At 30.1% G+C, this 27,498-nt stretch overlaps 8 protein-coding genes and 1 long non-coding RNA gene across 14 annotated transcripts; 4 read left to right on the top strand and 5 right to left on the bottom strand.

Annotated features, from left to right (window-relative positions):
- On the bottom strand, nt 1-1,667 carry LOC126923905 (uncharacterized). 3 transcript variants are annotated; one of them, XM_050737847.1, is made up of 4 exons: nt 1,563-1,667; nt 1,143-1,299; nt 611-887; nt 1-542 (listed from the first exon to the last, which is right to left on the bottom strand). In XM_050737847.1, the coding sequence occupies exons 2-4, from the start codon at nt 1,286-1,288 to the stop codon at nt 111-113; spliced, it is 855 nt and encodes a 284-aa protein (XP_050593804.1). In that variant the 5' UTR covers nt 1,289-1,299; nt 1,563-1,667; the 3' UTR covers nt 1-110. The 3 variants fall into 3 exon arrangements, with proteins under 3 accessions (XP_050593804.1, XP_050593805.1, XP_050593802.1); XM_050737848.1 differs by having other exon boundaries at nt 1,611-1,659; XM_050737845.1 differs by having other exon boundaries at nt 1,542-1,654.
- Nucleotides 1,668-1,848: 181 nt separating this feature from the next.
- Nucleotides 1,849-3,592, top strand: LOC126923903 (phosphoglycerate mutase 2). The gene is made up of 3 exons (XM_050737842.1): nt 1,849-2,057; nt 2,590-3,087; nt 3,164-3,592. Exons 1-3 carry the CDS (start codon nt 1,958-1,960, stop codon nt 3,328-3,330), a joined length of 765 nt encoding a protein of 254 aa, XP_050593799.1. The 5' UTR covers nt 1,849-1,957; the 3' UTR covers nt 3,331-3,592.
- Nucleotides 3,593-3,715: 123 nt separating this feature from the next.
- On the top strand, nt 3,716-5,292 carry LOC126923914 (ras-related protein Rab-24-like). Of its 2 annotated transcripts, none has more exons than XM_050737871.1 (4): nt 3,716-4,118; nt 4,489-4,577; nt 4,641-4,911; nt 4,984-5,292. In XM_050737871.1, exons 1-4 carry the CDS (start codon nt 4,005-4,007, stop codon nt 5,053-5,055), a joined length of 546 nt encoding a protein of 181 aa, XP_050593828.1. In that variant the 5' UTR covers nt 3,716-4,004; the 3' UTR covers nt 5,056-5,292. The 2 variants fall into 2 exon arrangements, with proteins under 2 accessions (XP_050593828.1, XP_050593827.1); XM_050737870.1 differs by having other exon boundaries at nt 3,719-4,118; nt 4,641-4,915.
- Nucleotides 4,942-7,649, bottom strand: LOC126923907 (S-adenosylmethionine mitochondrial carrier protein-like). The gene is made up of 7 exons (XM_050737851.1): nt 7,502-7,649; nt 6,902-7,058; nt 6,716-6,825; nt 6,246-6,486; nt 6,024-6,162; nt 5,726-5,945; nt 4,942-5,534 (listed from the first exon to the last, which is right to left on the bottom strand). The coding sequence occupies exons 1-6, from the start codon at nt 7,565-7,567 to the stop codon at nt 5,834-5,836; spliced, it is 825 nt and encodes a 274-aa protein (XP_050593808.1). The 5' UTR covers nt 7,568-7,649; the 3' UTR covers nt 4,942-5,534; nt 5,726-5,833.
- Nucleotides 7,650-7,826: 177 nt separating this feature from the next.
- LOC126923889 (protein RFT1 homolog) lies at nt 7,827-11,066 on the top strand. 3 transcript variants are annotated; one of them, XM_050737808.1, is made up of 9 exons: nt 7,827-7,962; nt 8,193-8,349; nt 8,597-8,799; nt 8,873-9,059; nt 9,125-9,409; nt 9,464-9,595; nt 9,684-9,815; nt 9,887-10,387; nt 10,463-11,066. In XM_050737808.1, the coding sequence occupies exons 2-9, from the start codon at nt 8,290-8,292 to the stop codon at nt 10,619-10,621; spliced, it is 1,659 nt and encodes a 552-aa protein (XP_050593765.1). In that variant the 5' UTR covers nt 7,827-7,962; nt 8,193-8,289; the 3' UTR covers nt 10,622-11,066. The 3 variants fall into 3 exon arrangements, with proteins under 3 accessions (XP_050593765.1, XP_050593766.1, XP_050593767.1); XM_050737809.1 differs by having other exon boundaries at nt 7,962-8,098; XM_050737810.1 differs by lacking the exons at nt 7,827-7,962; nt 8,193-8,349 and having other exon boundaries at nt 8,632-8,779.
- On the bottom strand, nt 10,702-11,927 carry LOC126923922 (uncharacterized). Its single transcript, XM_050737879.1, has 4 exons — nt 11,724-11,927; nt 11,316-11,377; nt 11,125-11,239; nt 10,702-10,959 (listed from the first exon to the last, which is right to left on the bottom strand). The coding sequence occupies exons 1-4, from the start codon at nt 11,756-11,758 to the stop codon at nt 10,896-10,898; spliced, it is 276 nt and encodes a 91-aa protein (XP_050593836.1). The 5' UTR covers nt 11,759-11,927; the 3' UTR covers nt 10,702-10,895.
- Nucleotides 11,928-12,319: 392 nt separating this feature from the next.
- On the top strand, nt 12,320-24,395 carry LOC126923877 (cytoplasmic aconitate hydratase-like). The gene is made up of 15 exons (XM_050737760.1): nt 12,320-12,449; nt 13,187-13,279; nt 13,356-13,522; nt 13,596-13,741; nt 14,001-14,394; nt 14,498-14,669; nt 14,749-14,966; nt 19,473-19,632; nt 20,054-20,274; nt 20,357-20,513; nt 20,581-20,816; nt 21,646-21,782; nt 21,872-22,019; nt 23,633-23,799; nt 23,913-24,395. Exons 1-15 carry the CDS (start codon nt 12,443-12,445, stop codon nt 24,163-24,165), a joined length of 2,676 nt encoding a protein of 891 aa, XP_050593717.1. The 5' UTR covers nt 12,320-12,442; the 3' UTR covers nt 24,166-24,395.
- LOC126923932 (uncharacterized) lies at nt 16,799-21,086 on the bottom strand. The gene is made up of 3 exons (XR_007713352.1): nt 20,996-21,086; nt 17,655-17,868; nt 16,799-17,216 (listed from the first exon to the last, which is right to left on the bottom strand). It is a non-coding gene; the product is annotated as an uncharacterized LOC126923932 (long non-coding RNA).
- LOC126923896 (F-box/WD repeat-containing protein 4) lies at nt 24,364-27,453 on the bottom strand. The gene is made up of 7 exons (XM_050737832.1): nt 27,182-27,453; nt 26,422-26,700; nt 26,181-26,331; nt 25,862-26,025; nt 25,655-25,783; nt 25,439-25,586; nt 24,364-25,332 (listed from the first exon to the last, which is right to left on the bottom strand). The coding sequence occupies exons 1-7, from the start codon at nt 27,451-27,453 to the stop codon at nt 25,147-25,149; spliced, it is 1,329 nt and encodes a 442-aa protein (XP_050593789.1). The 3' UTR covers nt 24,364-25,146.
- Nucleotides 27,454-27,498: the final 45 nt, after the last annotated feature.

Consider the following 27,498-nt stretch of genomic DNA (forward strand, 5'->3'; position numbering starts at 1 on the left):
TTATCTTCAAAATTTTTTATATGTGTATATTTTACATACATATTCCATACAGAATTAAATATATATTGTCATTATTTACAAATATGCTTTTAAATTATATGAATTGAAGGTCATTTGACACTGCATCGAGTTTCTAATTGTCTTAAAATAGTATCAAGTTTTTCATTTGTTTTTTGTTCCATTTCATCAATTTTTTTCATTAATCTTCCTTCCATATCTTCAAATTTCTTATCAATATATGTTATGATATCTATATTATTTGACGCAGTACTATCTATCGCAGATTGTGCCACTTCTTCTTCATCGTTTTTCTGAACACCTTTATTTTTTGATAAATTCAAAATATTCATGTAACATGACTGAACATCATTTGTAATATTGTTCCCTTCATTGTTAAAACTAAGTTTAGTTAAGAAATTTCTTATTATTTCAGGATTAAATATTTCTGTGGAAAAACTCTTAGGTTCATTAATTGACTCTGTTACATAGAGCTTTATACCATATATCCACATAACTGAATTTTTACTTTTTGTTTTTGTAAACTAAAATAGAAATTTTGAATTAAATATACATTTTTGTAAATTAAATCCACTGTATGTATTCTCTATACCTTAATACTAGCTTCTGTAGCATGTGGAAAAATTGCTGTCTCTGCAAAGTAGACTGAATTGTCTTCAAATTCATCTACAAATTCTGCAAATTTCGTTGTTTCATATTCCCCAAATTGTTTGAAAAATTCTAATACATAAGCTTCAGAAACTACAGCAATCTGGGAAATTCTCTGCCCATTAGTTAATCTTACATCTAGCATACATGGTTCATTGTTGGATTCAATTGGTTGTAAAGATATACATGTACTTAAAGAAACTATATCTTCGAAGTTAGTTCTGTAAAAAAATTCATATTTATAAAAATGTGAATATAAATTAAAATAACAAAGAAATATGCGAGATCTGATAGTAAATTAGGATGTTTATAATACTTTATATTTTTCAGGTTTTATATTATTTTAAATACACAAATTTAGTGTATTTATAAGTAATACATAAGTATACATTGTATGTAGAAGAATAAGTGCATATATATATAGTTATTATATGAAAAAAATTAATATATTTTTAATATGTAAATATCTGAATTACTTCATAAATTCTAGAGACGAAGCTTCTAATGTGAAAGCATCACGAAGCTGTTTATTGTTGCTGATTTTCCAGTTGCACGAGATTTGTAAATAATTCGTATCTAATGACAAGGAAGAATCATCAACTTGCTGATCTGAAAGTTCCATTATATGCAATCCTTTAAACAGAATGAAAATTCTTTAAATAGATTAACATGTATTATCAGTCCAACGATAAGAACTAGTGTTCGTTATTTTTGTAATGTCATTTTAAATTAGATTTCAAATTCGTATTAGTACACTTTATTTTCATGAAGGTTATATTTATGTTTCACTTCATTCGAGCAAAAGATTCTCCTTTTAAAAATCTTGCAATTAATTATTAATGTATAAAAACTTTCAATCAGAAATAATTATTTACTTCGTATATTTATTAACTAACACTCAAACTGATCGAGTTTTCATACGTGTTGCAGCTAATATAACGTACAATGAGAACTACTTGCAATGGCGCGAAATGTGTTATTACGTGAATAAATGAATAAGGAACAAAGTCAAAATACCAACGGTTGTAAATATATGCCGCTAGTTTAGTTATATCCTTGAATAGAAAAAATTTTTTAGCCGATATAAAGAAAGTAGGTGAAAGCGTAAACAATAAATGTTAGAATGCATCCATGTAAAATTTTGAATAAAGTGGTTACACGATTAGATGTGACAGGTGGTGGGGGCGGGGGCTTTCGATTAAAGCAGTTGTGCAGAGATATTGAACAGAGTAAATCGTCGTTTACGAATCGTCTTTCGTCTTTGCGTGCAGTTAGCTCCTATAATAAAAAAATGTCGAAATATACAATTGTTATGGTACGTCATGGAGAGAGCGAATGGAATAAATTGAATTTATTTTGCGGATGGTATGACGCCGATTTATCCGACAAGGGTAAGTCATTTTTTAAAAGGAAATTCTGAGAATAAACTCCAAGGGCAAAAGGTCAAATATTTCGAATGTGATGTTAACCATGTTTCATTGGTTAAGTTTCTTTATTTTAAAGATGTTTATCTATAGAGAAAAAGATAAATTAATGAAGTGCCATGATTAGGTAGCGGAGTTTTATGTAATTATACAAAATCTGGAGATGCAAAAATGCATAGAATGCGTATAGAGAAGCATAGGATATACCTACAATAGAATACTTGTTATAATTTTTAATAATTTTTAATAAGTAAAACTCCAATTTTATTCAACTTTTATCTCTTTAATTATGTCCTTAACAATATAAATTTGCATAAAAATTTGCACCTAAGTCATGATAGTGATATTATCACTAAATTATAGCTATCCATGATTTCAATTATCTTATAAATATGTCACATGGTCAAAAAAAACAAAATAATCTATAGTTTATGTAATGATATGAAATTCATTATTTTCAAAATTATGTTATTGTTTGACATATATATGTTTATTATAGGTAAAACTGAAGCACTTTCAGCTGGGAAAGCAATCAAACAGGCAGGCCTTAAGTTTGATATTGCTCATACGTCATTGTTGACAAGAGCTCAAGAAACTTTGAAATCAATTCTTAAAGAAAGTGGTCAAGAAAACATTCCTGTTCAAAAGACATGGCGTTTAAATGAACGTCATTATGGAGGACTGACTGGTATGAATAAAGCAGAAACTGCTGCTAAGTATGGTGAAGAACAAGTTCAAATTTGGAGAAGATCTTTCGATGTACCTCCTCCACCCATGGAATCAGACCACAAGTATTATGAAACAATAGTAAAAGACCCAAGATATGCAGATGGACCAAAACCGGAAGAATTCCCTAAATTTGAATCTTTAAAATTGACGATTGAGAGGACATTGCCATATTGGAATGATACTATTATTCCACAATTGAAGGAAGGGAAAAAGATTATCATTGCTGCTCATGGAAATAGTTTACGTGGCATAGTTAAACACTTAGATCGTTAGTTATTATTTTCTCAAAGCATAATCAATTCTGTTTATTTATTATATTAATAATCGTGTGTTTCTTTTTTTAGAAATGAGCAATGATCAAATCATGGGATTAAATTTACCAACTGGTATTCCATTTGTCTATGAATTAGATGAAAACTTCAAGCCTGTTGTATCTATGAAATTCTTAGGTGATGAAGAAACTGTAAAAGCTGCAATGGCTGCAGTTGCTGCACAAGGGAAAGCTAAGTAAAATTAAAGAAATTCATTATAAAATTTATATCATTATATACAAACAGAAGATGTTAATTTTTAGTTTTGTCATTGTTGAAGAATTATTTCATTATTGGAAGATACATTTAAATAAAAATGTTTACAACAGAAGAAAAATAGAAAAATAACATAAGTTTTTACTAATATTACAAGTTTTTATGTGTTGTAATTTATTCAAACAAATATTTATTGAAAATAATTATTATAAAATTACAAATATAAAATTATTAAAATATATTAAATGTAATTATTTCTCCTTGAGATCTTACCTAATATTAACATAAATATATATAAAATACAAATTGAATTTAAAGTAGGTATGATCAGATGTGATATTCAATGAGATAGTAAAAATATAAAAGCGCCATCTGTGACAAGTAATAAGTAATAAATGCTTAATAGAGTATTTATTTAGTTACGTATTGATATGAAAGTTTACCAGTTTTTCTTGGAATAGACATTGTACTGAATTCTTGATGACGTCTTTCGTATCAAGGGGCAGTATAGTCACCTTCAGATTTATCTTCTACAAATATTACACAGCAGTTACTCTTTTATACAAAAAATAAACAATTACTCTAACCTAAATGGTACAAAAAGGACTAGTACTTATTTCGTAGCATTATTACACTGAGAAAGTTTCATTATTTAGGAATGAATCGTGTCGATTTGAAAGTGGTTTTATTGGGTAATTCAGCTGTAGGAAAAACGAGTCTCGTCGAACGTTTCGTAAATGAAAGGTTTAATGAAGGTCTATCTTACCAAAACGTAAGTACAATCACATACAATGTGGTATATTGTACATTACTTTATATAATGTAATAAATTAAATAAATGTTCGAAATTTTCTTTATCTTTTCTTTAATCATTTAACGTAATATGTACAATAAATAAAAAAAATTTAGTCTGTATATCCAATTTCTCTAAAGATATCAGATTATAAAGAACTATTATTCTTGTTTGTCAATTGTACAATTTATATTGGAATGACTTAGGGACTATACTGATTTAGGCTGTCTTGTTCCTCTTAGTCCGCGAAGTGGAAGGAATATTGTAAAATAAAGTTATTAAGATTTACACTGAGAATCATCTAAGAGATGCGTCACAAAACAAATTAACCCAGTTCCAATTTCCTTAGACTATAGGCGCTGCGTTTGCAGCTAAGCAAATGCAAGTCAATGGGAAAAGGCTTATCATGGGGATATGGGATACAGCAGGCAGTGAGAAGTAAGTAATCTTCAAAAATGAAAAATTCAAGAATGTTGATTGTCATAAATTATATATTTTTAGATATGATGCTATGAGTAGGATATATTACCGTGGTGCAAAAGCTGCTGTTATCTGTTATGATATCACAAAATCAAATACATTTCAAAGAGCAAAATTCTGGATAAGGGAGCTTAGGGAAATTGAAGAAGGATGTAAAATATACATTTGTGCAACAAAAAATGATATTTTAGAGCATGGTGCAATTCCATCTCCTAATATAGATGTTGTAAAAACATATACTGCTGGCATTCGAGCTAAATTGTTTATAACATCTAGTAAAACTGGAGAAAATGTTGGTAAGGATATATATTATACACTCTCATTATTGTTATAATGTGTGATATTTATTAAGATAATTTTGTAGCTGAATTGTTTAATGAAATTGCACAAGATTTTATGTCTGATCCCAATAATGTACAAAAAATTGAAGAGGTAATTGATATAAGTAACGAACCCAAAGTAACATATTGTTGTTAATGAATATAACAAAGTCAGTATTAAAAATTACCATAATTTCCTTATTTATCATATTTTATATTATTTTGTACAAGTGAATATCACGAATATAAATTAATGTGCAGTATGTCATAACTCAACACATTATTATATGTAAATGTAAGGAAAATTTTCATGTTTGTTGATTATTTTTAAATATACTTTATATTTTACATTTCTTTGTGTTCTTTATTTCTTTCCTGATACGTGCATGCTCACATTCATTTAGATATATTGTGGAATAAAAATGTACTTTCTCATTTTCAATTATTACAGTTTAAATGCAAAATTTGTGATAAAAGACTACAGTATATCTTCCTATTAATAATTAAAATATAAATGCAATTATATTTTCATTTTGTACTTTTCTATGTCATAAGTAAAATTCAATGTAACATAAATACTCACTCTCTTTGAAATCTGAAAAGTAATAAAAGTAGGTAAAGGTAGTAGAAATAGAAAAACAAATATGTTACAACAAAATACGTTATAACAAATGCAATGTGATTATAAAAAAAGTTTAAAAAAGTTTTCTTATTCATTAATATATTATATTGCTGATGAAAGATTAACATGCAATATTTATGATAAAATTACTACCAAATACATACGAAATTAACGAATTTTATCTCAATTCCTTTTCTATTTTGACTCTATGATAGTATCATTTGACAAAATATTAACCATGATTTATATTTATAAATGTATCTTTCACAACATTATGGTGGCAAAACCGCAATACAAATTTCTTTAACTTTTTCATAAACACCAAAAAATACGAATCCGCTAATAGTAAAACCACACACTCTTGGTACAAAGCCTGCAAAAAGTCTGAAAATATTTATCGATTATTGTGTTTGTAGGATAACAAATAGAATTGAATATTTAAGAGACAAGCTTGTTTTGTACCCTTTAAAACCATGATCGTGGTAAACCTTGCTTAACATCGCGGATATTTTTATTTCATCTTTCCCTACCGTCACATTCGACAACATTATTCTAGTTTTTGCAACGTCTAAAGGTGTCGTTAGGGCCGCAGATATAGCAACTGTAAAAATCAATGTTCGTAATAATAAAATATACAATGTTAATGCATGCCCGTGATTTAATTAACTTTTTTTATTTTTCTACCTGACGCCGATCCGCAGATAGCACCCTCCATAGGCGTGCACTCACGTTTCACGTGTTTTTTCCAATAAAGTTTAAAATATTCCCAGAGTGGCATCTGAATTAAACCGAATGGTAAATCTCTAATTACAGTACTTCCGTAACCACGATATAAAGCTCTCAAAGGTAATTTGTGGGCATCGCTTAAAAATGCTTGTCTCCTTTGTTTCACTACTTCTACTGGGACTCGAATAAGACATGCAACCTATTAGTAATATCTCAGCATTACAAAGCTGTTTGTAATTGTATGTTTAGAGGTAAAAGGATCGTTTATACTTTATATATTGATTATATTAGGGGTGTGCAGGTATTCGAATTTTTGTGAGCCTGACCTGATTCAAACCTAAGATACCGAGTACCCACACACCTTTAAATTGTATATATCGATTATTATTGTTATTATTTACATATAACATTAATAAGATACAAATTACCATTTCTCCGACTGACGCGGCAGTCATATGTATAAACACGTGATATTGTTCAGGTATTTGAGGTTGAAACATTATTTTTAAAGTTTCATAAGTTATAAAAAATAACGAAGCTGCAAAGAATATTTTTATCAATATTACTTTTATTTTTAAAATGCACTAAAGGATAAATTGTTATCTTAAGTTTACCTGATGGTGCGGATCCTATCATTACGGGGCCTAAACCCTTATACAATTGTCTAAAACCACCAGATTTTAAGAAACCATGTTGACTTTGTAATCGCGTTTTAAGCGTATCCAAAGGAAATGATATAAAATCGCACATGGTTCCTGCGAGAGCACCTGACTATCGTCGATTAAATATTATTTTTCTTACAATTGCATGTGTAGATGTTAACTTAAAAATCTGAGTGCTCTTAGCTTATATATAGTAGATATACAATATATATATTAAAAATACGTATATCATAAAAATATAACTTTTAGTTCCAAAAATATCCATGAATTGTTAACCGTAAATTCATAAATAAATGTTACAAAATAATATTATATACGCTAATTTTTAAGAAAATATAATTTCTGTTTTGTTATTTTTAAGTAAATAAATTATAAAAATATTTTTAAAAAGATTGAAAGGATATTAACGTTAATACAAATTTATATAAAATGATTATCAAGTAAAAGTTTTATAATTTTTTATAATAATGTAAAGAATTGCCATGTGTATTAATGATAATAGAGGCATGCATGTTATTTGATCATATACTCATTACACAATAATTTACTTACGATTAACGAAGTAATGAAAACGTTTTTCGCACCTGTGGTGGCTGCTGAATTACTTTCTTGTAACATTTTCTATTAGTATAATTTTTTATTTTCTTTACTGTATTAACATTATCGAATAGAGATAGTAAAATTTAAAAAAATAATTAAATATTTAATATTATTATGTTTCGTTTCGTTTAATTAATAATTAAAAAGTCATCGTGTATGTAATAGTTTAACCATCGTAGAATATTTGTTAAATGAACGAAAGCGATCAGAGATACCTATTTTAGAAATTTAACATTTTGTATCCGTGAATTAGCGGTATGAAATGAAAAGACCACATGGACATTATTGCGTAATGACATCACTTCACAAGTTAATCATTGTTTACTTTCGCTACAATCTCTGATTCTACTGTGATAGTCTGCTAGGTGAAACCTAACCTTATCTTATGTATGTCAAAATTCTGTGTCACCAAGGTTAGGAAAAAGCTTTTGTTTTGAAAACAGTTTTTCACTAGGAAGAATAGATGAAGATACATGACACAAAATTACTAGACACAATGCATATATATAGAAAATTAACGCAATTACGTCATGAAATCCGTTTCATGCAGTATGAAGAAATTCTTGGCTTTTGTATTTGCTATGTTCCGATTAGTTAGGAGCGCGAATGAAATTACTGAAAAATGATCGACTTGATGTTTTAGATACCGTTAAAGTGTTCACATAACCTTGAATTTCATTGATCACCCCTTTGGGCGGGAATCTCGAAACATTTATATTTTCATTTGATCGTCCATAAAAATGTCACAAAATATTTTGAAAAGCAGCGTGGAGACAGCTTCGTTCAATATTGTATTTCAGGTATATACAATAACACAACACTTTTAAAACTTAAGTATTTCATAGCAAAAACATCATTCTCTATCTATGAGAAAAACTATATCACATATATAAATACAAATTCTGCTGCTATTATTCGTGATTACAATATCTTTATCTGCTTATATTTAAAAAAGTTATATTGTTTTTATTAGTATCTGATAGCTTCTAATATGTCAATAAGCTAAGATACATATGAGAAGAATAATTATAATCAACTTCTTTTTAGATATTATGCAGAGGAGTCACTTTTATTTTAAATGCCTTCGTTGTTCGGTATGTGGGTCAAGCTGTTCTAGGAGTCATAAATGTGAGACTACTATTATTGGAATCAATGATTTTGTTTCTGTCTCGAGAACCATTTATGAAAGCATGTTTAACCAACACAGCAGAACATAATTGGGCTCAAGTTGTAAATTTATTATGGATGACGTTCGTTTCTAAAAGTGATTAGTTATAATATAAATAACCTACATAAATACTTAGGTGGTAAATATTTTTTCAGGGTTCCTATATGTTTCTTAATGTCCCTATTGTTTGGATATATTTGGCTTTCTGTTTTAACAACATCTGAGACATTACCATCATATTATACATTTGCAGTTTGGGCAGTTGCTTTGTCTTGTATTATTGAATTATCATCTTTAATCGTTCAACTGGTTGCTAGTGCATTTTTATTTGTTAGGTTGAAAGTAAGATTTTGAATTAAAGATAGTATGGGAAATTGTACTTATAATTAGTTATTGAATTTTTTTAGATTATACTTGATTCTATCATGATTGCTATTCGTACTATAACATTTGTTCCATTGATACTCCAAAATCCAGAGAATGCATTGTTAGCATTTGGTGTAGCTCAACTAGTTGCAGCAATATTTTATACTGCTAGTCACTATTTATACTTTCATTATTATATTAAAAAGCTTAACAAGTGTAAGCTAAAGAGGCGCATGTCATTAAAAGACAGTACTGACGAGTATGTTGTGAGAGAATTTCCTTTCAAAACAGTGAAGGACTTTTTGCCTGGGCAATTGACAAACAAAGTATGTATTAAGATGGATCTTTTGTGTATTATGTATACAGACTGTCATTTTTAGGAATCATATCTAGATAAAAAGTTGACTATTCTTACATGGAGTTTCTTTAGACAAGGAATTCTAAAGCAAGTTTTAACAGAAGGAGAAAGGCTAATTATGACAGTAATGCCAGTATTAACATTTACTGAACAGGTATTTAATCAATTATAATAAGTATTTATATATATATTTATATATATATAATTCTTTTCTATTTGATTTTATTTTCATATGTTTAAAGGGAACATACGAAATTATAAATAATTTAGGTTCTTTAGCAGCAAGGTTTATTTTCCGTCCAATAGAAGAAAGTGGATATTTCTATTTTACTCAAATGGTAAAACGAGACAAACCAGTTAATGACCAAAATCCTGTAGGTATTATATGAAACATATTTCATGTATTCATATACTACAAGTTATTAAAAATAAGTTTCCTTTAAAGGTAAAAATACAAGAAAGCGTAAATGTGCTTACACATTTATGTTCAGCTGTTGTGTCGATTGGGTTAGTTGTTTTAGTGTTTGGACAGTCATATTCAAGCACACTTTTATGGTTATATGGTGGTACTAAATTAATTTCGCATCTGCCAGTACTCTTAATGCGAGCACATTGTCTAGCTATTCTCCTTTTGGGAATAAATGGAGTAACAGAATGTTACAGCAATGCAACGGCCGATAGTGCGACTATAAATAAGAGCAATTTGATTATGATTTACGAATCGATCGCATTTCTGTGTGCATCCTATTTATTTGCCATTTGGTTTGGACCAGTTGGTTTCATTCTTGGAAACTGTGTAAACATGAGTTTAAGAATTGTGCATTCTACTATATTTATCAATAAAAGATACAAAGATACAATGTACCATCCATTACGTGGATTAGTGCCAAAGCCTATGTTTTCTGCTTCTCTTCTAATAGCAGCATTGATCACTAATGTCTCTCATGTAATGGAGTAATACTTTTCATTATTCCATATATTAATAGAAAATGTATTACAACTCGAAATTTTTATGTTTCAGGCTTACTTTTTTCCAGATGAAAAATTATTGCACTTAACTATTGGAGTGATAATGTTTATGATAGTACTTGTCTCTTGGATATATGAACACCATGATTTAATTAGGCTTGGTACAAACAAATGGTATGAAAGAAGTAACAGACATAAGAAAAGTGACTGACCTTAGATATGTTTTAATGGTGATTTATTGATATTTACCTACAAACTATCTACAAAGGTGCTATAACGAACTCTTATAAGTCTTGTAAAATTTAATAATCATGTATTTTCTATACTGTTACAATCAGAATCAAGTACAAGTTCTACTATCTCATGAGGATGTGTTAAAAAATCACTTATATATTTAAAGTTTATATATAATTAACAAAATAACAAACATAATAGAGCTTAGTTTACATACAAACAATATTATTAATTTATATAACAAAACTATTTTACATAGAAATATCCTTATAAATGGCACCTACTACTGCACCTTGGCGTTGTATAAGGCATTTCCTATAAAATAATTTATAATGTTTTTAATATTAATTTAGTGCAACTTTAAAGATTAGTTAAAGACATGTTGAGTTTCAAAGTTGTTTAATAAATTTGTTGATTAACAATTTTGTATCTTAATTTTAACAGTACAAAACAAAACAAAATCAATAAAAAAAACATTACTTGCTATCATTTTGAAGAGAAATAACTGGAGCTGGTGATTTAGGTTCTAGCTTCGCAACTTGATCTGCAATAGCTGCAATTATTCCTGCACTATCAGTAGATGCATTTCCTTTGGCTGAAAATATTTGTTTTATTCTTATTCTTCCAGGTAATGTTTAATGCACAATGTAAATAAAATTAGCTAGAAATACCTCCTAAACATAAGCCGGCATGATCAGCCAAGATGCAGCCAATAATACCTTCAGTATTATTACTATTAAAAAATATTAAATTTATTCAATAATTTGTTAATTTTTACATTTTAAATGCATTTTATAATCAATTTTTTAAATGTATTGTTATATCAATAGACATCAAAATTAACAGAATTTGTCATATTGTATCGCAATTTAAGTTATTAAGTGTAAGGGTTATATTTAGTTGTACAGTAATAAGAATATGAAATAATGATATATGAATATTAAGTGTTAATGAGAATATTACATTTTGAAAAATATTTGTATCAGTAGCACTAAAATAAACATCAATTTAGATAACTGCTTTGTCATATATGAAATATATGATGAAGATATATGAGAAAATTCTTGTATAAAACTTACACGTCATCTAATGTTTTTTCTAAATTCCTTTCCATTTCAAGGAATTAAATTACAAAACGCGCTCGTTAAAAAATAATTTGCATTAATTAGTTGTTCGTTAAAAAGAATTCGTCGTTTTGACGTTTATCATAATTGCACAGTTTTGTATACATTTGCAAGTCGGAATACTCAGAATCTGCAACAAGTTTAATCGAACGATTCGATATATCGCAATCGTCACATATTCAGTATCGATTACCATTTCTAAATGGTGTTACAAAAAATAGTATTCTTGTAAAATACATTTATTACATTCATTCTGAAAAAAATTGTACTACATAAAAATTTACAAAATATACTTTTACAAGTAAACAACAACGTGTAAGAATTTTATTATTATAATAAGTTGTTTTGTTACAACTGCATAAAAATTGTTATTCATCGAATGTAAATCACATGTTTCATAAGCAAGTAGATAATTTCTCACATTATTATAAAATAATATTTTTATATGATTTTTAATTTCGATAAAGGAAAATAATGTATGCATTATATTGAATAATATATTGCAATCTATTATAATTTAATATAATTATTATCTTTATTATAGAATATTAAAATGTAGGCAAACAAATTTCTCTAAAAAAAAGAATGTTTTTGTAACGTATGTGTTCGTCACCCTGTATAAATAATATCACATCGTAAGCGAATTGGACGACGTGACTGGTACAGTGACAATCATGGCTGGTAAGTGTCAAGATCTGCTTTGTCTATTTTCATTTATTTTTAAAATAAATTTACAATAATTAAAAAAAATGAAAACGCGTTTACACTGTAATTTATTGTTTTAATTTCACATTTTTATATTCTATTGAAAGAAAATGTTTCGTAATTTATTACAATATAAAATTTGCATAATATTATGCATGCATTGCCCTAATTTAAGAAATCACCGGAAAAAACAATCTTTTCAAATTTCATTTTTCTATGTTATTTTTTCATGACAATACATGAGAATCTTAAATTAGTCATATATAAACTCAAGACATATATAAAGTCAAATAAATTTATTTTAAATAAAAAATACAATGTGACATTGCTTATAATTTTATGACACCTGTTACATTTGACAACTACATTGCATGAATATTTTTTACTCATTCTCTTGTTTAAAATGCCACAACAGTTGAAAAAAGAAAATTAAACGAAGATTTCTGGACAGCTATCATTTGATTTTTGATGAAGTATAATTTCTATAATTAGTAATTAAGTAATATGTAATTAAATTTTAACTAAAGCAATTATATGAATGAAGAATTGAAAATTTGAAAAGAAGTTTGATATTATAAATATTTATTTTATAGAGAGTATATGATTGTTTTATAATTTTGTATATATTCTAATTTCAAAATCAATATTTTCTATTTCAGGAAATAAATAATATTTTTATTTAATGCAATTTTAATATGGCAAATTATTTTCAGACGAAAATCCATACAATTATTTAATGAAGTCCATTAAAATTGGACTTAAGGAATATAAGTATTTTGACATTACTAATATTGGAAAAAAATATGGTATGTATTAATGAATTGTTAAACATATTATTTCATACAAAAGATTTACAATTTTTTAACATGGATATTTTTACAGACAGATTACCTTTCTCGATTAGAGTACTCTTGGAAAGTGCAATCAGAAATTGTGATAATTTCCAGGTAAAGAAATCTGATGTTGAAAAGATTTCAGACTGGGAACATAATCAGGCTCTTGAAGAAGGAGCAGAAGTGGCTTTTAAACCAGCTAGAGTAATATTACAGGTAAATAGTTTTATAAAAGACAACTTTTATGTGTTTATGATTTTGTTAGTGACCTAAGTTCCATTTTAAATAGGACTTTACTGGAGTGCCAGCAGTTGTGGATTTTGCAGCTATGAGAGATGCTGTGAAAAGACTAAGATCTGATCCAAAGAAAATAAATCCTATTTGTCCATCTGATCTTGTTATTGATCATTCAATACAAGTTGACTTTATTAGAAGGTAAATGAATCATTTTGCTACATATTTAATTTGACAAAAAAGTGAAGTGTAAAGTGTGTACTTATCAAATCAAAAAGATAATTTTGTATTTTTGTGTAACATGATTACATAACAAGGCCAACTCTAAATTTATTTTTGTTTCTTTTTTTCTTTCGTTTCATCAATATAAACGATATTACACGAATATTTAAAATAGCGATAATAACTTTATATTGGGTAATAAAGATAACATAGTTCTGATAACAATGATCTTTTCCAGCAAAGATGCCTTGAAAAAAAATGAAGATCTCGAATTCGAAAGAAACAAGGAACGATTTATGTTTTTAAAATGGGGTGCCAAAGCGTTTCAAAATATGTTAATCGTACCTCCAGGAAGTGGAATAGTACATCAAGTAAATTTGGAATACCTAGCCAGAGTTGTATTTGATACGAACAATATGTTATACCCTGATAGCGTAGTTGGGACAGATTCCCATACAACTATGATCAATGGTCTCGGTGTACTTGGATGGGGTGTTGGAGGAATTGAGGCTGAGGCTGTTATGTTAGGTCAGGCGATATCAATGATAGTACCAAAAGTAGTGGGATATAGATTAGAGGGAGTCTTGAATCAATATGCGACTTCAACAGATCTTGTTCTTACAATTACTAAGGTAGCAGAAAATTTCCTAGTTTTAAAAAGATATTTGTGAACCTAATGATACAAAAGATTTATAATTTATTTATATAATAATTTATTTATTCATATAATTGCAGCACCTTCGTCAGATTGGAGTTGTTGGAAAATTTGTAGAATTCTTTGGTCCAGGCGTTTCTCAATTGAGTATTGCAGATCGCGCAACAATCTCGAACATGTGCCCAGAATATGGTGCAACGGTTGGATTCTTCCCTATTGACCAGCAGAGTTTAGCATACTTAAAGCAAACAGGTATACAAACTATAAAAAGAATATTAAACTTGGCAAGAACACCTCTACGATCCAATTCATGTATAAAATTCTTTTATAGGACGAACTGACGAACATATTAATATGATAGAGAAATATCTTACTAGTGTACGCATGTTAAGGAACTATGACGACCCAAACCAAGATCCGGTCTTCTCAGAGACAGTCACTTTGGATTTAGCAAGTGTTGTATCTAGCGTTAGTGGCCCTAAGAGGCCCCACGATCGAGTGTCGGTCGTAGATATGAAGGCAGATTTCAGGAAGTGCCTTACTAATAAGGTAGGATTTTTAAGTCATCATAACATTCTTACCATAGAATACTATTGTGCCAACTTATTAACATCCGTTGTGCAGGGCATTTGATTGTGTAGTAACATGCAATAGCGATGATTGGCCAGTACTCGTATGGGACAAACAAAACCCAGTGACGATCAATTATTACCGTCAAACAGGATCACGTTTATCCCATGCTGTACTTGGAAGTATGTGCATCTTTCTGCGTCTTTCCAAGCGCGTCGTTCTGCGTGCTATTTCGAAGCGTGATGTGTGCTTGCTAAAGTTTCCCAGTGGAGAAAGGCGAAAGAATCCTAGGTAACTACTGCTGTGATATGAATCTCTTAGGGCGACACATCACAGCAAGAGTCCCTTCGGATCCTTTCATCTAAAAGACGATTATCTGTGGCGTGTATATGAGTTCACAAAGCGCGATTTTGAAATATTTGGAGAGAAATCCTGTTACCTTGTACCTTGGTATATAATCATTATGCTTCACCATGTTACATGAAGATATGTCTCGTTTATCTCACCTTGCTGGTCTAGCTTTATGGTCTTTCGATTCACCATATAAATAGATCACCAAGGAAAAATAAACGAGACGATTTGGTAGAAATGTTGAAGCTGTGGATGACACACACTTGTGGATGATGAATCTCGCTATTGAGGACGAGTATTTCGATCTAGTCACGATTTCTTTGCAACGTAGTACTAGATGAATACTTCGTCCCTAATAACGAGAGTATACGTTTCGTAAATACTTCTTAATAACGATTGGAGAACGGAGGCAGACACTGGATGAATTCAACCCGGTGAGGCTTCTTTACCAACCACACCGGATGAGATTTCATCCGATAGCAGCCTCCATATTGTTCTTCAAACATGTACGATGTTTCTTCGGCCTAACTTCTTTAACTGGTACGAATGTTATACTGTGAGATGAATACAAGCAAAATGACTATACCGATCGTCATTCGATCATACCGATTGAATCTTAAGATTAATAACAGATCACTAACAGTTCAAAAACAGTTTATCACAAAGACGAAGCGGTAACGATTTTAACTCCCACAATATGTAGTATGTTTTACGAAGATTAATTTTTGTTCGAAGTTGAAGTTGAAGCCACTAGACAGCTAAAGCACTGTCGACTTCGATTACGATGATTGACCGTCCGCACTTATTAACTGCACACTAATGACCTTTTACGCTCGTCCGTCTCATTTATATGTTCCCTGAAGGTACCCCCTACCCTTCTTCCTTAAGCAATGCTGGCCATCCACACAAACCTGGTGAACATTCCATGAACTTTCTATACCTCCCTCAGGTAGACAAAGATTTTTCGATGAGGTCACTGTGCATACAATGTTTCCCTGTAAACAACTAAAATGAAATCATGTACTGTTTTCAGGAATAACATAGAAATATTGGCAAAAATAAATCTTATAGGTTTATAGTTATTATTTAGTATAAAATAAATATAATTATAATTACTGAGTTGATTAACTTAATCGTTTGTTGAACAATAAGAAAAAAATATTTGGTAAATTATTTATAAGTAGATTGTGGATTTTTATGCATTTATACGAAAGTTGAAAGTGAAAAACTACATGCAATGTAGATAATATAAAAATCCAAAGTACTGTGCTTGCTATAATACTTGGTAGGTAAAATAATTTTCTACTGAAATTTTATTTTTTTAATTATATTTTTAGAAATACGAATTTGCACAAAAGTCCGCAGTCAATTCACAAGATAAATAGTTCTTAATAAATGTTTTCAATGGATGATTTTAAGAGAGACAGTTATAAGACAGAATTATCTTTTTTCAAATCGCGCAATATTTACATGAACAACCTTCATTTATTGCTAGTTTGAGAATGAGTTACGTTTATGTACATGAATCAGTCATTGTATGCTTTAGATTCTTATATGTTAATAGTTGTCCAACACGATATAAATATTGGTCAAAAGCAGTAACGATAATCGTGCGAACGTGATGAAGCAACAACAAGCTCGCATGATTTTAAAAACAAGGGACCGATCGATTTCTATTGAAAGATGTTCAACATCGGAATCGCATTACTATGCTATCACAGTAAGGACATTTGCTGAAAACTCATCCACGTGAATCATAGAGAGCTGACTGTTCATCCGTGTCATGAAATTCAACGCCCTTTTGTCGTCGGATTTTTGACTTGGCCATGAACTATAGGATGCGGCCCAAGAACTATACCGTTTCTTTCTGAAAGAATCCTAAGAAATTACGAGTATCAATATCAATCGAAGACTTAATCCACGAGTATCAGTATCAAACGATTTTCAAATAAAAAGAAAAGGAAAAATTAAAGAACTAAAATTGAGAAGAGAATAGGATAATTAGAATTTCTCAAAATATGTACTTAGAGATTTTCAAGTTACAAATGAAATTGATAAAGTTATTTAAAAGCAAAAGTTGATTTATATTTGAAAATATTATGTCTTTTATAGAACCTTGATTAGGTAACATAATATAATTTTTTAAAAATTTAATTTTATATATATTATTCTTAAAAAGAAAGAAGTCAGATATCAAATTAGAATATCTTTGTCATTGAGAGGCTGTAAAGAATTTACATATGCACGGCTGATGATAATGTTATAACAATTGCAGCCGTAACCGATCTCCGTATGTAAAAAATATTTTATACGTACCGATGATCGATCGATCTTGAATTTCGCGGAGAGCACGGGCGACTGTTTTCGATGAGGCTACGAACGACGTGCAACCTCGCTGAAATTGCTGATACAACATCCATTCATTTTGCAAAGCTCACGCATTTTGTTGCATACCACCGTCTTATGTACAGATATTCGCCGTGCCTTATATTGCAAACGATTGGTCTTGTTCTCTCTACTGAAATTATTTCTGGAAAATCCTTTTCTATCGTATGCATAGCAATTAAAGAGTTTGTAGCAATAGGAAGACAGTTTTAGTATTTAAATTGTATTTATTGGAAGAGAAGAAGAAGTACAGGTATAGTAGGTATAAGAGCATTTTATATTTAAAAATCCTGTATTTTCAAAAATGCGAAAGTTCGTTATTACAAATTTATAGCATGTTTGAAATAGTAAAACTATTCTGAGTTAATGTTAGCATGTTTGAAAGAGTGATTTGATTTTGATTAATTTTTTATTGGTGTGCTCAAGTTACTTAGTACTGAAGTTGTTTCTTTACTGCAGTCCCTTTAGATAAAAAATAAAATTTCTAATATTTGATGAATTTTATACAAACTTTGCTTACATTTTTTTTTTACAATAACATATATCACATTATAGAAAATTCATATTATTTTGAAACTCATATTATAGAAAATATTTTCTAGTAGAGATTAGATTTTAGATTTTGGGTCCCAGGTTTCGTGAAACTATAGGTAATTGCTTTGCAAAAGAACGGAGAAAGTAACTGCTTCGCCCGTTTAGAATTTGTGGAAGTAATCCCTAAATGCGAGGGAAAGCTCGGACGATAACGTTGCCGATAATCGTCTAGAATAATGCGTATTTCACGCTAAAGGGTCTCCAACAATTTAGACATCGACAATGGGTTTACTATTCCAAAGTTCCAAAAGTAATCACAATGACCTTGACAACCTCTACAAACGAAAGTATCATTAAGGATATTCGAACAGCTGTTTCCGAAGGAAAATGCCATCCTCGGTTTACTGTCCTGTGAATTTATGGAATTTTACTACATTGGTGAAACTACCATCAATATAACAATATATAGTATCTTAAAAAAATTACAGTATCTTAAAAAAATTGAACAAAAATTTATGTATATGTATACATATATAGATATTGTCTAAAGTTTTGTTAATTATAATTTAATTTAGGATTCATATTATAATTGTTATTAGAGTGATGTTCGTACAAAATGTATGAACATTTTATAATGATACTTTATATAAGTAGATTATTTAATTTTTATCTTTATATATTATTATATATTATATATCTGTTCACATGAACATGTGATTATATAAATTTATTTACTTGCTTCGATGCCCAACCTCTTGAATTTATACTAAAATTCTTGCTCACTATTCATGGAACATCCTATTTATTTCTAAACGTGTAAGATAAATAATTACATACGAATGAAATAGAAGTAAAGCTTTATATATTGGACATCGAATGTCGAAACAGTTGGAGACCTGCCGTTTTGCGATATAAGACTGCGCCTTCAGCAAATCATCGGACAATGAATTCTACGTGCAATCATGCTCGTAGGTCATCAAACTTTCGTGTATTGATGTACGAAAGGATTTAGATTCCCACTCCTTGAAGCAATCTATGATGCGAAAAAATGATTTTTCATTTTTATATTTTCATATAAACTTTTCTAAACCTATCTACAAAAACTAATTGTTTATGTATGCTATACTTCTATATATATATTTTTTTTTATTTTATATCTCAATCTTGCTTTATTGAATAGTAGGAAAGCATATTATTAATAAATTTTTTTTTCAGGTAGGATTCAAAGGATATGGTTTAAGCCCTGAGAAAGTAGATACCGTAGGTATGTTTGAGTATGGAGGGAAAGACTACAAACTAAGGCACGGTTCGGTGGTCATTGCTGCTATTACTAGTTGTACTAATACTAGCAACCCCAGTGTCATGCTTGGAGCAGGTAATTTCTTTTATAAAATATTTTTACCTTGACCGTTTTTTATTACCCATTGAAATATAAAAAATAATTCACGGTCTTAGACAGCGGTTTCCAACTTGGGAAGCGCGAACTATTGCCAGGGGGGCGCCAAAATTTTGTAATAAAATATTATTTTTCATATAATAATATGACGTATATGTTATAGCAAAACCTTGTTATTATTCTGTTAATTGTAGTTTTCAGTTTTTTTTTTTTGTATTGGAGTTTTTATTATTTAATGTCTATATTATGACTGTCTATATTATCATATCTATTAAAAAAATAAAAGATAGGCGGGCACGGAAAAAGGTATATTAAAGGTCTAAGATATATTATCAAAATGATTAAAATTTCATATTTAAAAATTGAATATTTTTAGTAGAATAGAATCTTATAACCCTAGGTCTCCTTGCAAAAAATGCCGTTGAAGCTGGTTTATGCGTTGCGCCTTATATTAAAACATCATTGTCTCCGGGATCTGGAGTCGTTACTTATTATTTGGAGGAAAGTGGGGTGATTCCATATTTAACAAAATTAGGATTTGATGTTGTCGGTTACGGATGCATGACCTGTATCGGCAATAGCGGTCCTCTTCCAGATGTTATTGTTGAAAGTATTGAAAAGGTAATAATATATTAGATGTCCTCAACTTCTGTATCACGTAAATAATTTCTATCTCTTCCAATTGCTTGTTTTACTTAAATAGAACGGACTTGTATGTTGTGGTATATTGTCCGGTAATCGAAATTTCGAAGGCAGAATTCATCCACACACACGAGCAAATTACCTAGCATCACCGCTTTTGGTAATTGCTTATGCCATTGCTGGAACGGTAGATATAGACTTTGAAAAAGAACCACTTGGTAAATGAATGATTTAATTAATTTTATGGTCTTTGAAAAATTTTATAATAATGCTCATAATATTCAGGTCGTCGACCGGATGGCACTCCCATATACCTGCAAGATATTTGGCCTACTAGATCAGAAATTCAAGTTGTCGAGCAAAAATTCGTAATACCTGCAATGTTTACAGAAGTTTATAGTAAAATTAAACAGGGTAGCTCTAGCTGGGCAAACTTGCTAGCTCCAGATTCTACATTATATCCATGGGATGCAAGTTCCACGTACATAAAGAGTCCACCATACTTCGAAAATTTGCAAAAGGTGAATATTATATTATAAAGATCATCCCGCAGTTTAGTGTACGAACTTTGCCTGTATGTTTTATAAATAAAAACAAAACTACAAAAAGTCATGTAGCAAAAAGTCCATAAATGCATGTTTCAGCTTATAGCTACATTGGAAGATTATAATAAAAATATGAAACGTAAAGCTTTACATACTTATAAATGTGTATATTTCGATGTATTATCTGCTTTTATCAGTATAAAGTTGAATGATTCATGATGTTTTCTAACGACACTTCTAGAACTTCCAGAACTTCTAGAACTTAGAGACACACAATTCGTAAACGAAATGCACATCTTTATACTCGCGATCCATATAAATACTTGCTACATTTTGAAAATCGTGACCTCCGTCTTCGCAAGAACGAAGCTGAAACGAAACAGTATGTTTACTGTTGAATATTTAAATCGTGCGCAAAAACAGTAAATCTTGTATATATAATATCTTGTATATATACCTATATATATATATATATATATATATATATATATATCTATACCTGTATATATATCTATAATATCTTGTATATATAATATCTTGTATCAACAAAAATGTTATCCTATTATTAAAGTAAAGTAAAGTAAAGTAAAGTAGTATTTTAATATTAAAATAAAAGAAAGAGGATCAATGTTTTTCATATATTTGTCACATTTTAATCTTATTTTATTTATAGAACACATTGGCAAAGTTTGTGCACTACATTATGTACCTATATACAACTTCATAAATCTATTAATTTTTAGAGACATGTTATTTTATATTTGATAAGTAAGTTAGAATTAATTGAGATTTTTATTATAATTAGGAATTAGCAAAAATCAAACCAATTACCAAAGCACGCGTTCTTCTGAATCTTGGCGATTCTGTTACAACAGATCATATCAGTCCAGCTGGCAGTATTGCACGCAATTCCCCGGCAGCACGATATCTCGCAGGTCGTGGGTACGTTTAAAGTACAAGTAAAGAAAGATAAGAGTAAAGAAGATAAATATATCTTTTATTTGATCCATTTGTGACTTTTCCGTTTTTAGTTTGACACCAAAAGAATTCAATTCTTACGGTTCACGTAGAGGTAACGACGAAGTAATGGCACGAGGTACGTTCGCTAACATTCGTTTGGTAAACAAATTTTTAACAAAAGCTGGACCACGTACAATTTACATTCCTACTAAGGAAGAGGTTTGTAGACATATTAAAATCAAATAAACTAGTCTCTATAATATCTTTGAACATTTTTTTTTTTTTTTTTTTTTTTATTTATTAGAATATTTACAATCAATTCTCGTTGAGAATTTTCAGTAACTTAATTTGGCGTGATACAATGACATGGATTATAATAGCTTTATATTGTTGATTCTAGTAGGACTAAGGGTTTAATCTAGTGGGTATTTTCTTTTTAGTCTGCGGATCTGGTCCGTCGTGTCCAGTAGTTGGGTGACTAGTGGGTTGTGGTGGTTGTTGACTCTTGTGCTATATCTGCTTCTGGACTTGTGTATTTCATCTTTGACTGTAGGTATCTTGAGGTCTCGGTGGATTGTTTCGTTGGTAATATACCAGGGTGCATTTAATAGGGATCTTAGCGTTTTCGATTGGAAGCGTTGGAGTATTTCAATGTTGGAGTTACTTGCTGTTCCCCATAGTTGGATTCCGTAGGTCCAGACAGGTTTTATTACGGCTTTGTAGAGGGTTATTTTGTTCTGTATGTTTAGTTTGGAGCGTCGGCCCGTGAGCCAATAGAATTTTCTTAGTTTTTCCTTTAGTTGCTTTGTTTTTTCCGAGATATGTTTTTTCCAAGTTAGCCTCCTGTCCAGGGTCATGCCCAGGTATCTTACGGAGTCCTTGCTTGGGATTATTGTGTTGTTAATGGTGACCTGGGGGCAGGTTTGTTTTCGGAGCGTGAAGGTTACATGGGAGGATTTTTTTTTCGTTTATTTTAAAACCCCATTTTTGGAACCACTTTTCCATGGAGTCGAGACTTCGCTGGAGAGTGGATGAGGCAGTTGCCGGGTCTGCGTGGGTAGCTAATAGTGCTGTGTCGTCGGCAAATGTTGCTATTGTTACCTCGTTTGATATGGGTAAGTCGGCAGTGTAGATGGAGAATAGTAGGGGTCCGAGGACACTACCTTGCGGTATGCCGGATTCTATTGGGAATGTTGCGGAAGTGGCGCCTAGACATTTAACTATGAATTGTCTGTTGGTAAGGTAGTATCCGTTTATGTTCAGGTAGTTTTTGTCGGTGAAGTGGGTTTCAGATATGAGCATTATGTCGATTAGCTGGTGTTTTAGGAAGAGTTCTAGCTCAAGTTTGCGTTGCGCTAGACCATTGGCGTTCCACAGAGCTATGCGTCTTGGTTTTATTTTGTGTCTGGGCGTATTAATTTTTCCATTATGATTGTTAATAGCGATAGCAAATTGTTTATTTGCTCTGATTGTTTCTCTATTAGCTTTTCAAGTCTAGAGACGTTGTCTGTGTTAGGTGAGATGGGGGCACTATTTTGGGGAGGATCCCTGTGGCTATTTGGTGTATTTTGAGTGCCTTGTACCGCTTGGGCATAGGAGTTTGAGGGAGTGGTGAGTTTGATAGGGCTGGGTGTTTGATTGGTTGGGGGGATTGGGATAACGGTGGATTTCGGCGAGCTGGGTGTTTGGTAATTTTCCTCTTTTGTTCTAAGTTTGGGGTATTTGCTTGAGTACAGAGTTTTGTAGGCTGAGCAGCCTTTGTAGTTGGCAGGATGATCACCTTGACAGTGGATGCACTTCGCTGATCTTTGAACATAACTGTATGTTTCTAGATGGATATTTTCGACGCAGCTGAAAAATACGCAAAAGATCAAACACCCTTAATACTTCTTGTCGGCAAAGAATACGGATCTGGATCATCACGAGATTGGGCTGCGAAAGGACCATATCTTCTTGGAATTCGAGCGGTTATAGCTGAGTCATATGAAAGAATACATAGGTAACTGTTTATTACAAAATAAATCGGAGAAAGTTTTACATTGTAGGAACCTTCAAAATGTAAAATGTAGGAGAGTACCTTATATACATTTTATTGCCATTACTATTTTTCAGGTCAAATTTGGTAGGTATGGGTATTATTCCACTACAGTACCTACCTGGGCAAAACGCAGAGACCTTAGGATTGACCGGTTATGAAATGTATGATATAGCAATCCCTGAGAATTCTGAACCTGGTCAACCAATTACCATTACTACGGATGATGGTAAAAGGTTCGAAGTAATCCTACGATTCGATACCGAAGTAGATTTAACATATTATAAACACGGTGGTATTCTAAACTATATGATTAGAAAAATGCTTTGATAGGATTATTTCAAGGACAGGTGAGGTATAGATTATCATAAGAAGTTACTTAACACAATACTTAATTTTGAGTTTGGATTTGCAGCATCTAATGTCTGAATGTATCCATATCCTTATTTATAACAAGAGAAGTTAATTGTAACAAAAATAGCTTCTGTATTATGAAATATAAAAGGGCGAAGGAACAAACGCATTAAATCAGTTTTAATAAATATATTTAGTTTTATGTATTACAAGTTCTTTTTTCCTAGCGTTATTAAATTGCGGATAGTTTCTTATATACTTTAGGTTGAGAACTAAAAAATGTTCTTGACGAATGTACTAATGAATTGTATAATTATGCGTGCATTAAATCAAATTCTTTACATTTTATAACAATTATTTAAAAGAAAGAGTTTTGCAGAAATTAATACTTGTTGATATAATAAAGTGTTAATAATTATTGCAAATGTGATGTGCTTTTTAATTTACAATTAAATTTGTCAATAATTTAAATAGTAAAATACCTTAATCTATATCAGTCATATAGTGTTTCTTATTTTATATACACTGCCATGCATAATTATTTCGACCTTTTGTACAATCAAATCAAAATATTGATATTTCTATTACATTTTTGACATTATGATAGAATAATATTCCTCTACTGTTGATTTTTTGTTTCTTGCCATAACTGAGATCAAATATTGTTTCAATATTAAACAAATACAATTTTAACCCACCTAAAATATTTGCTACTTTATTTATAGTATTTAATGTTAACTATTATTTTAATAAATTTATTTATTGTTTTTAACTATATATGATTGTTTGAGATTGTCAGAGGCGAAAATTAAATTAAAGAGCTTTCTTTGAAGAGTATTTTTTTTGCAATAATATTTTTGCAAATATGAGTATATATTTGCAACAATTTGGAAGGGTCCAAATATTCCTGCATGTTAGTGTACTTAATATTACGCATTCATTGTGCACGACCCAGTTTCAGCCATTTCTAACCGGTTCTACGTATTCATATTTCAGAATTTCTTTGTAATTGGATTTTTTGTATGAATATCCTGAGAAGTTTAATTCGACTAAATGTTGATCCGTTGCCCCATATAAATGTGTATTATCAAAGCTGAGAGAATAAGTAGGACTGGACATTCTACGAAGATTCATGAAGTAGATCTGTAAAAAGTAAAAATATGTTATAAATATAATTTAACGTTATTGTATATGATATATAAATTGTATATTATATCGAATATCGTATAAGAAATACGACAGTACTGACCTGTACATAATTTTTTTGTCTTTGATCCCAGAGAACAGCCTTACAATTAAATTTAGTTCCAGTAATCATAGTGTACTGATAGTCTGATGATATACAGTATAAAGTTGCATCTGTTGGTTCTCGCCACGAATACACACATGTTCCAGTCCTAGAATAATTATTTTTTAGTAAAAATAATGATGCTATTATTTTAAGATAAGAAATATTTATATTTACCTCAAGTCCCATTTCCGAATATAAGTATCATATCCACAGGTAAGCAAAGTTTGTGGGCTATCCCAAACCATATCTAATGTCCCTGCATATCTTTTTTTATCTGTCTTTAACATATCAAATTCGGTATAACTGAAATTATTATGAAACATAAATTTTATATAGGCGTTCTCGAAGTTTCAATTTGCGTTTATTTAAATAATAGCTTACTGTTTAAGATCAAATATATGAAGATGAGGTATATCACTATCACCAGCAGTACCTACGGCAACCTTTTCACTCATTGGATCAACTGAAAGAGAACACACCCACTGTGCAATATTTATCGTTGCTAAAGGTACATTTGAGATCCTTTCTCCAAGAGATGTCCAAATCTAGATATTATTACAATATTATTCAAATGTTAACTCTTTCCAGTCGAAGTCCGGGTATTGCCAGGCATTGAAGTATTGGTGAGATCAATGCCCTCAGAAATTATGACCAGAAAGGATTAATTATATACTTTTTGAAGTAATATTTAAAATTATACCTTCACGGTACCATCACTGGAACCTGATATAATAGCTGAAAATGTTTCATCCAATGCATTTACACTTCTAGAATGTGCTCGTTCTATATTAAAGTAAAAATCTATATTTTGGCTACTTTGTGGCCCTGTCCAAAATTGTATACTTCCATCTCTGCAAAAAATGGTAAGTATATGAAATAATATTTTATAAGATGTCAGCTTTGCTATTATCTTGATTAATACGAAGCCTATGGCTAAATACCTATGGCCTGTAACAATACAATCATTCTTGACAATAAATTTGCAAATATTACTCGTAACATTATCATGAATAAAAATTCGGTTATTATCTTGAAATGGTTCAGTACGTCTAAAACCATACAATTGATTTCCACCACTCCACCATAAAATATCTTTGGTTAATTGAATATGTGGTATAACTTTTGCATTTTGAGAGAAGATAACTTTCTTCTCGTATTTGCCACATTGCCAATTGTTTGAAACATGCCATTTTGTACGTAAACTTAGTAATGAATTGCACCTGTTAAATTGAGATATTGGAACCTTAATAAAATTCTGTTTAATACATAACTTTATTAATATGTTATATTATACTACAATTATAACTTAAATTTATAATTAATAGTAATATAGTTAGTAGTAATATGATTAATAACAATGTAATTTATTTCTAAAAAATGTAAGTGATCTTTCATTTTATTTCTTATGTTAATTATCAATATATGATACATAATATAATGTATAATATATATGGCATAAATATAAAATATATAATTAACTGTTAGTACTATGGAACAATTGGGAACCACCTGAAGCTTTCTAGATTTCGTATATTTGTATGTTAAGATAAAAGCTTCTTGTCTTTTGTATCAACACATATTATGAACTTTGCAACGCACAGAATTGTGCAAATAAAATCACCTCACGGACGATAACTAAAAACAGCGACAAAAATAATATGTTATATACAGAAAAAAATATTTAAACGTAACCTATCATACCTTTCGCGAAACTTTCTTGAAGTTTGATTCGTCACAATCGGCTGCTTACTCTTCTTGATCCAAAGTGTTTCTTCCCGTATAATATCACGGAACCGTGTACAAACTTCGCTAAGTCGTACCAAATCAAATGCATGACAATAATCGAAAATTAAAATCAAAACGTCAGATGGTAAAGTATCTAAATACCACGCATCTGTCATCTTTATCAAACCAATCACGTGGCAACCGTGGGTACAACAGCTGTTAAACTTTACCATCACCTGAACTATCATGTGTAAACATTTTTTTTTCTTTTCAAACTTTTAAACGGAAATACG

The sequence above is a fragment of the Bombus affinis genome, chromosome 14, assembly GCF_024516045.1.
Source record: "Bombus affinis isolate iyBomAffi1 chromosome 14, iyBomAffi1.2, whole genome shotgun sequence".
NCBI lineage: Eukaryota > Metazoa > Arthropoda > Insecta > Hymenoptera > Apidae > Bombus > Bombus affinis.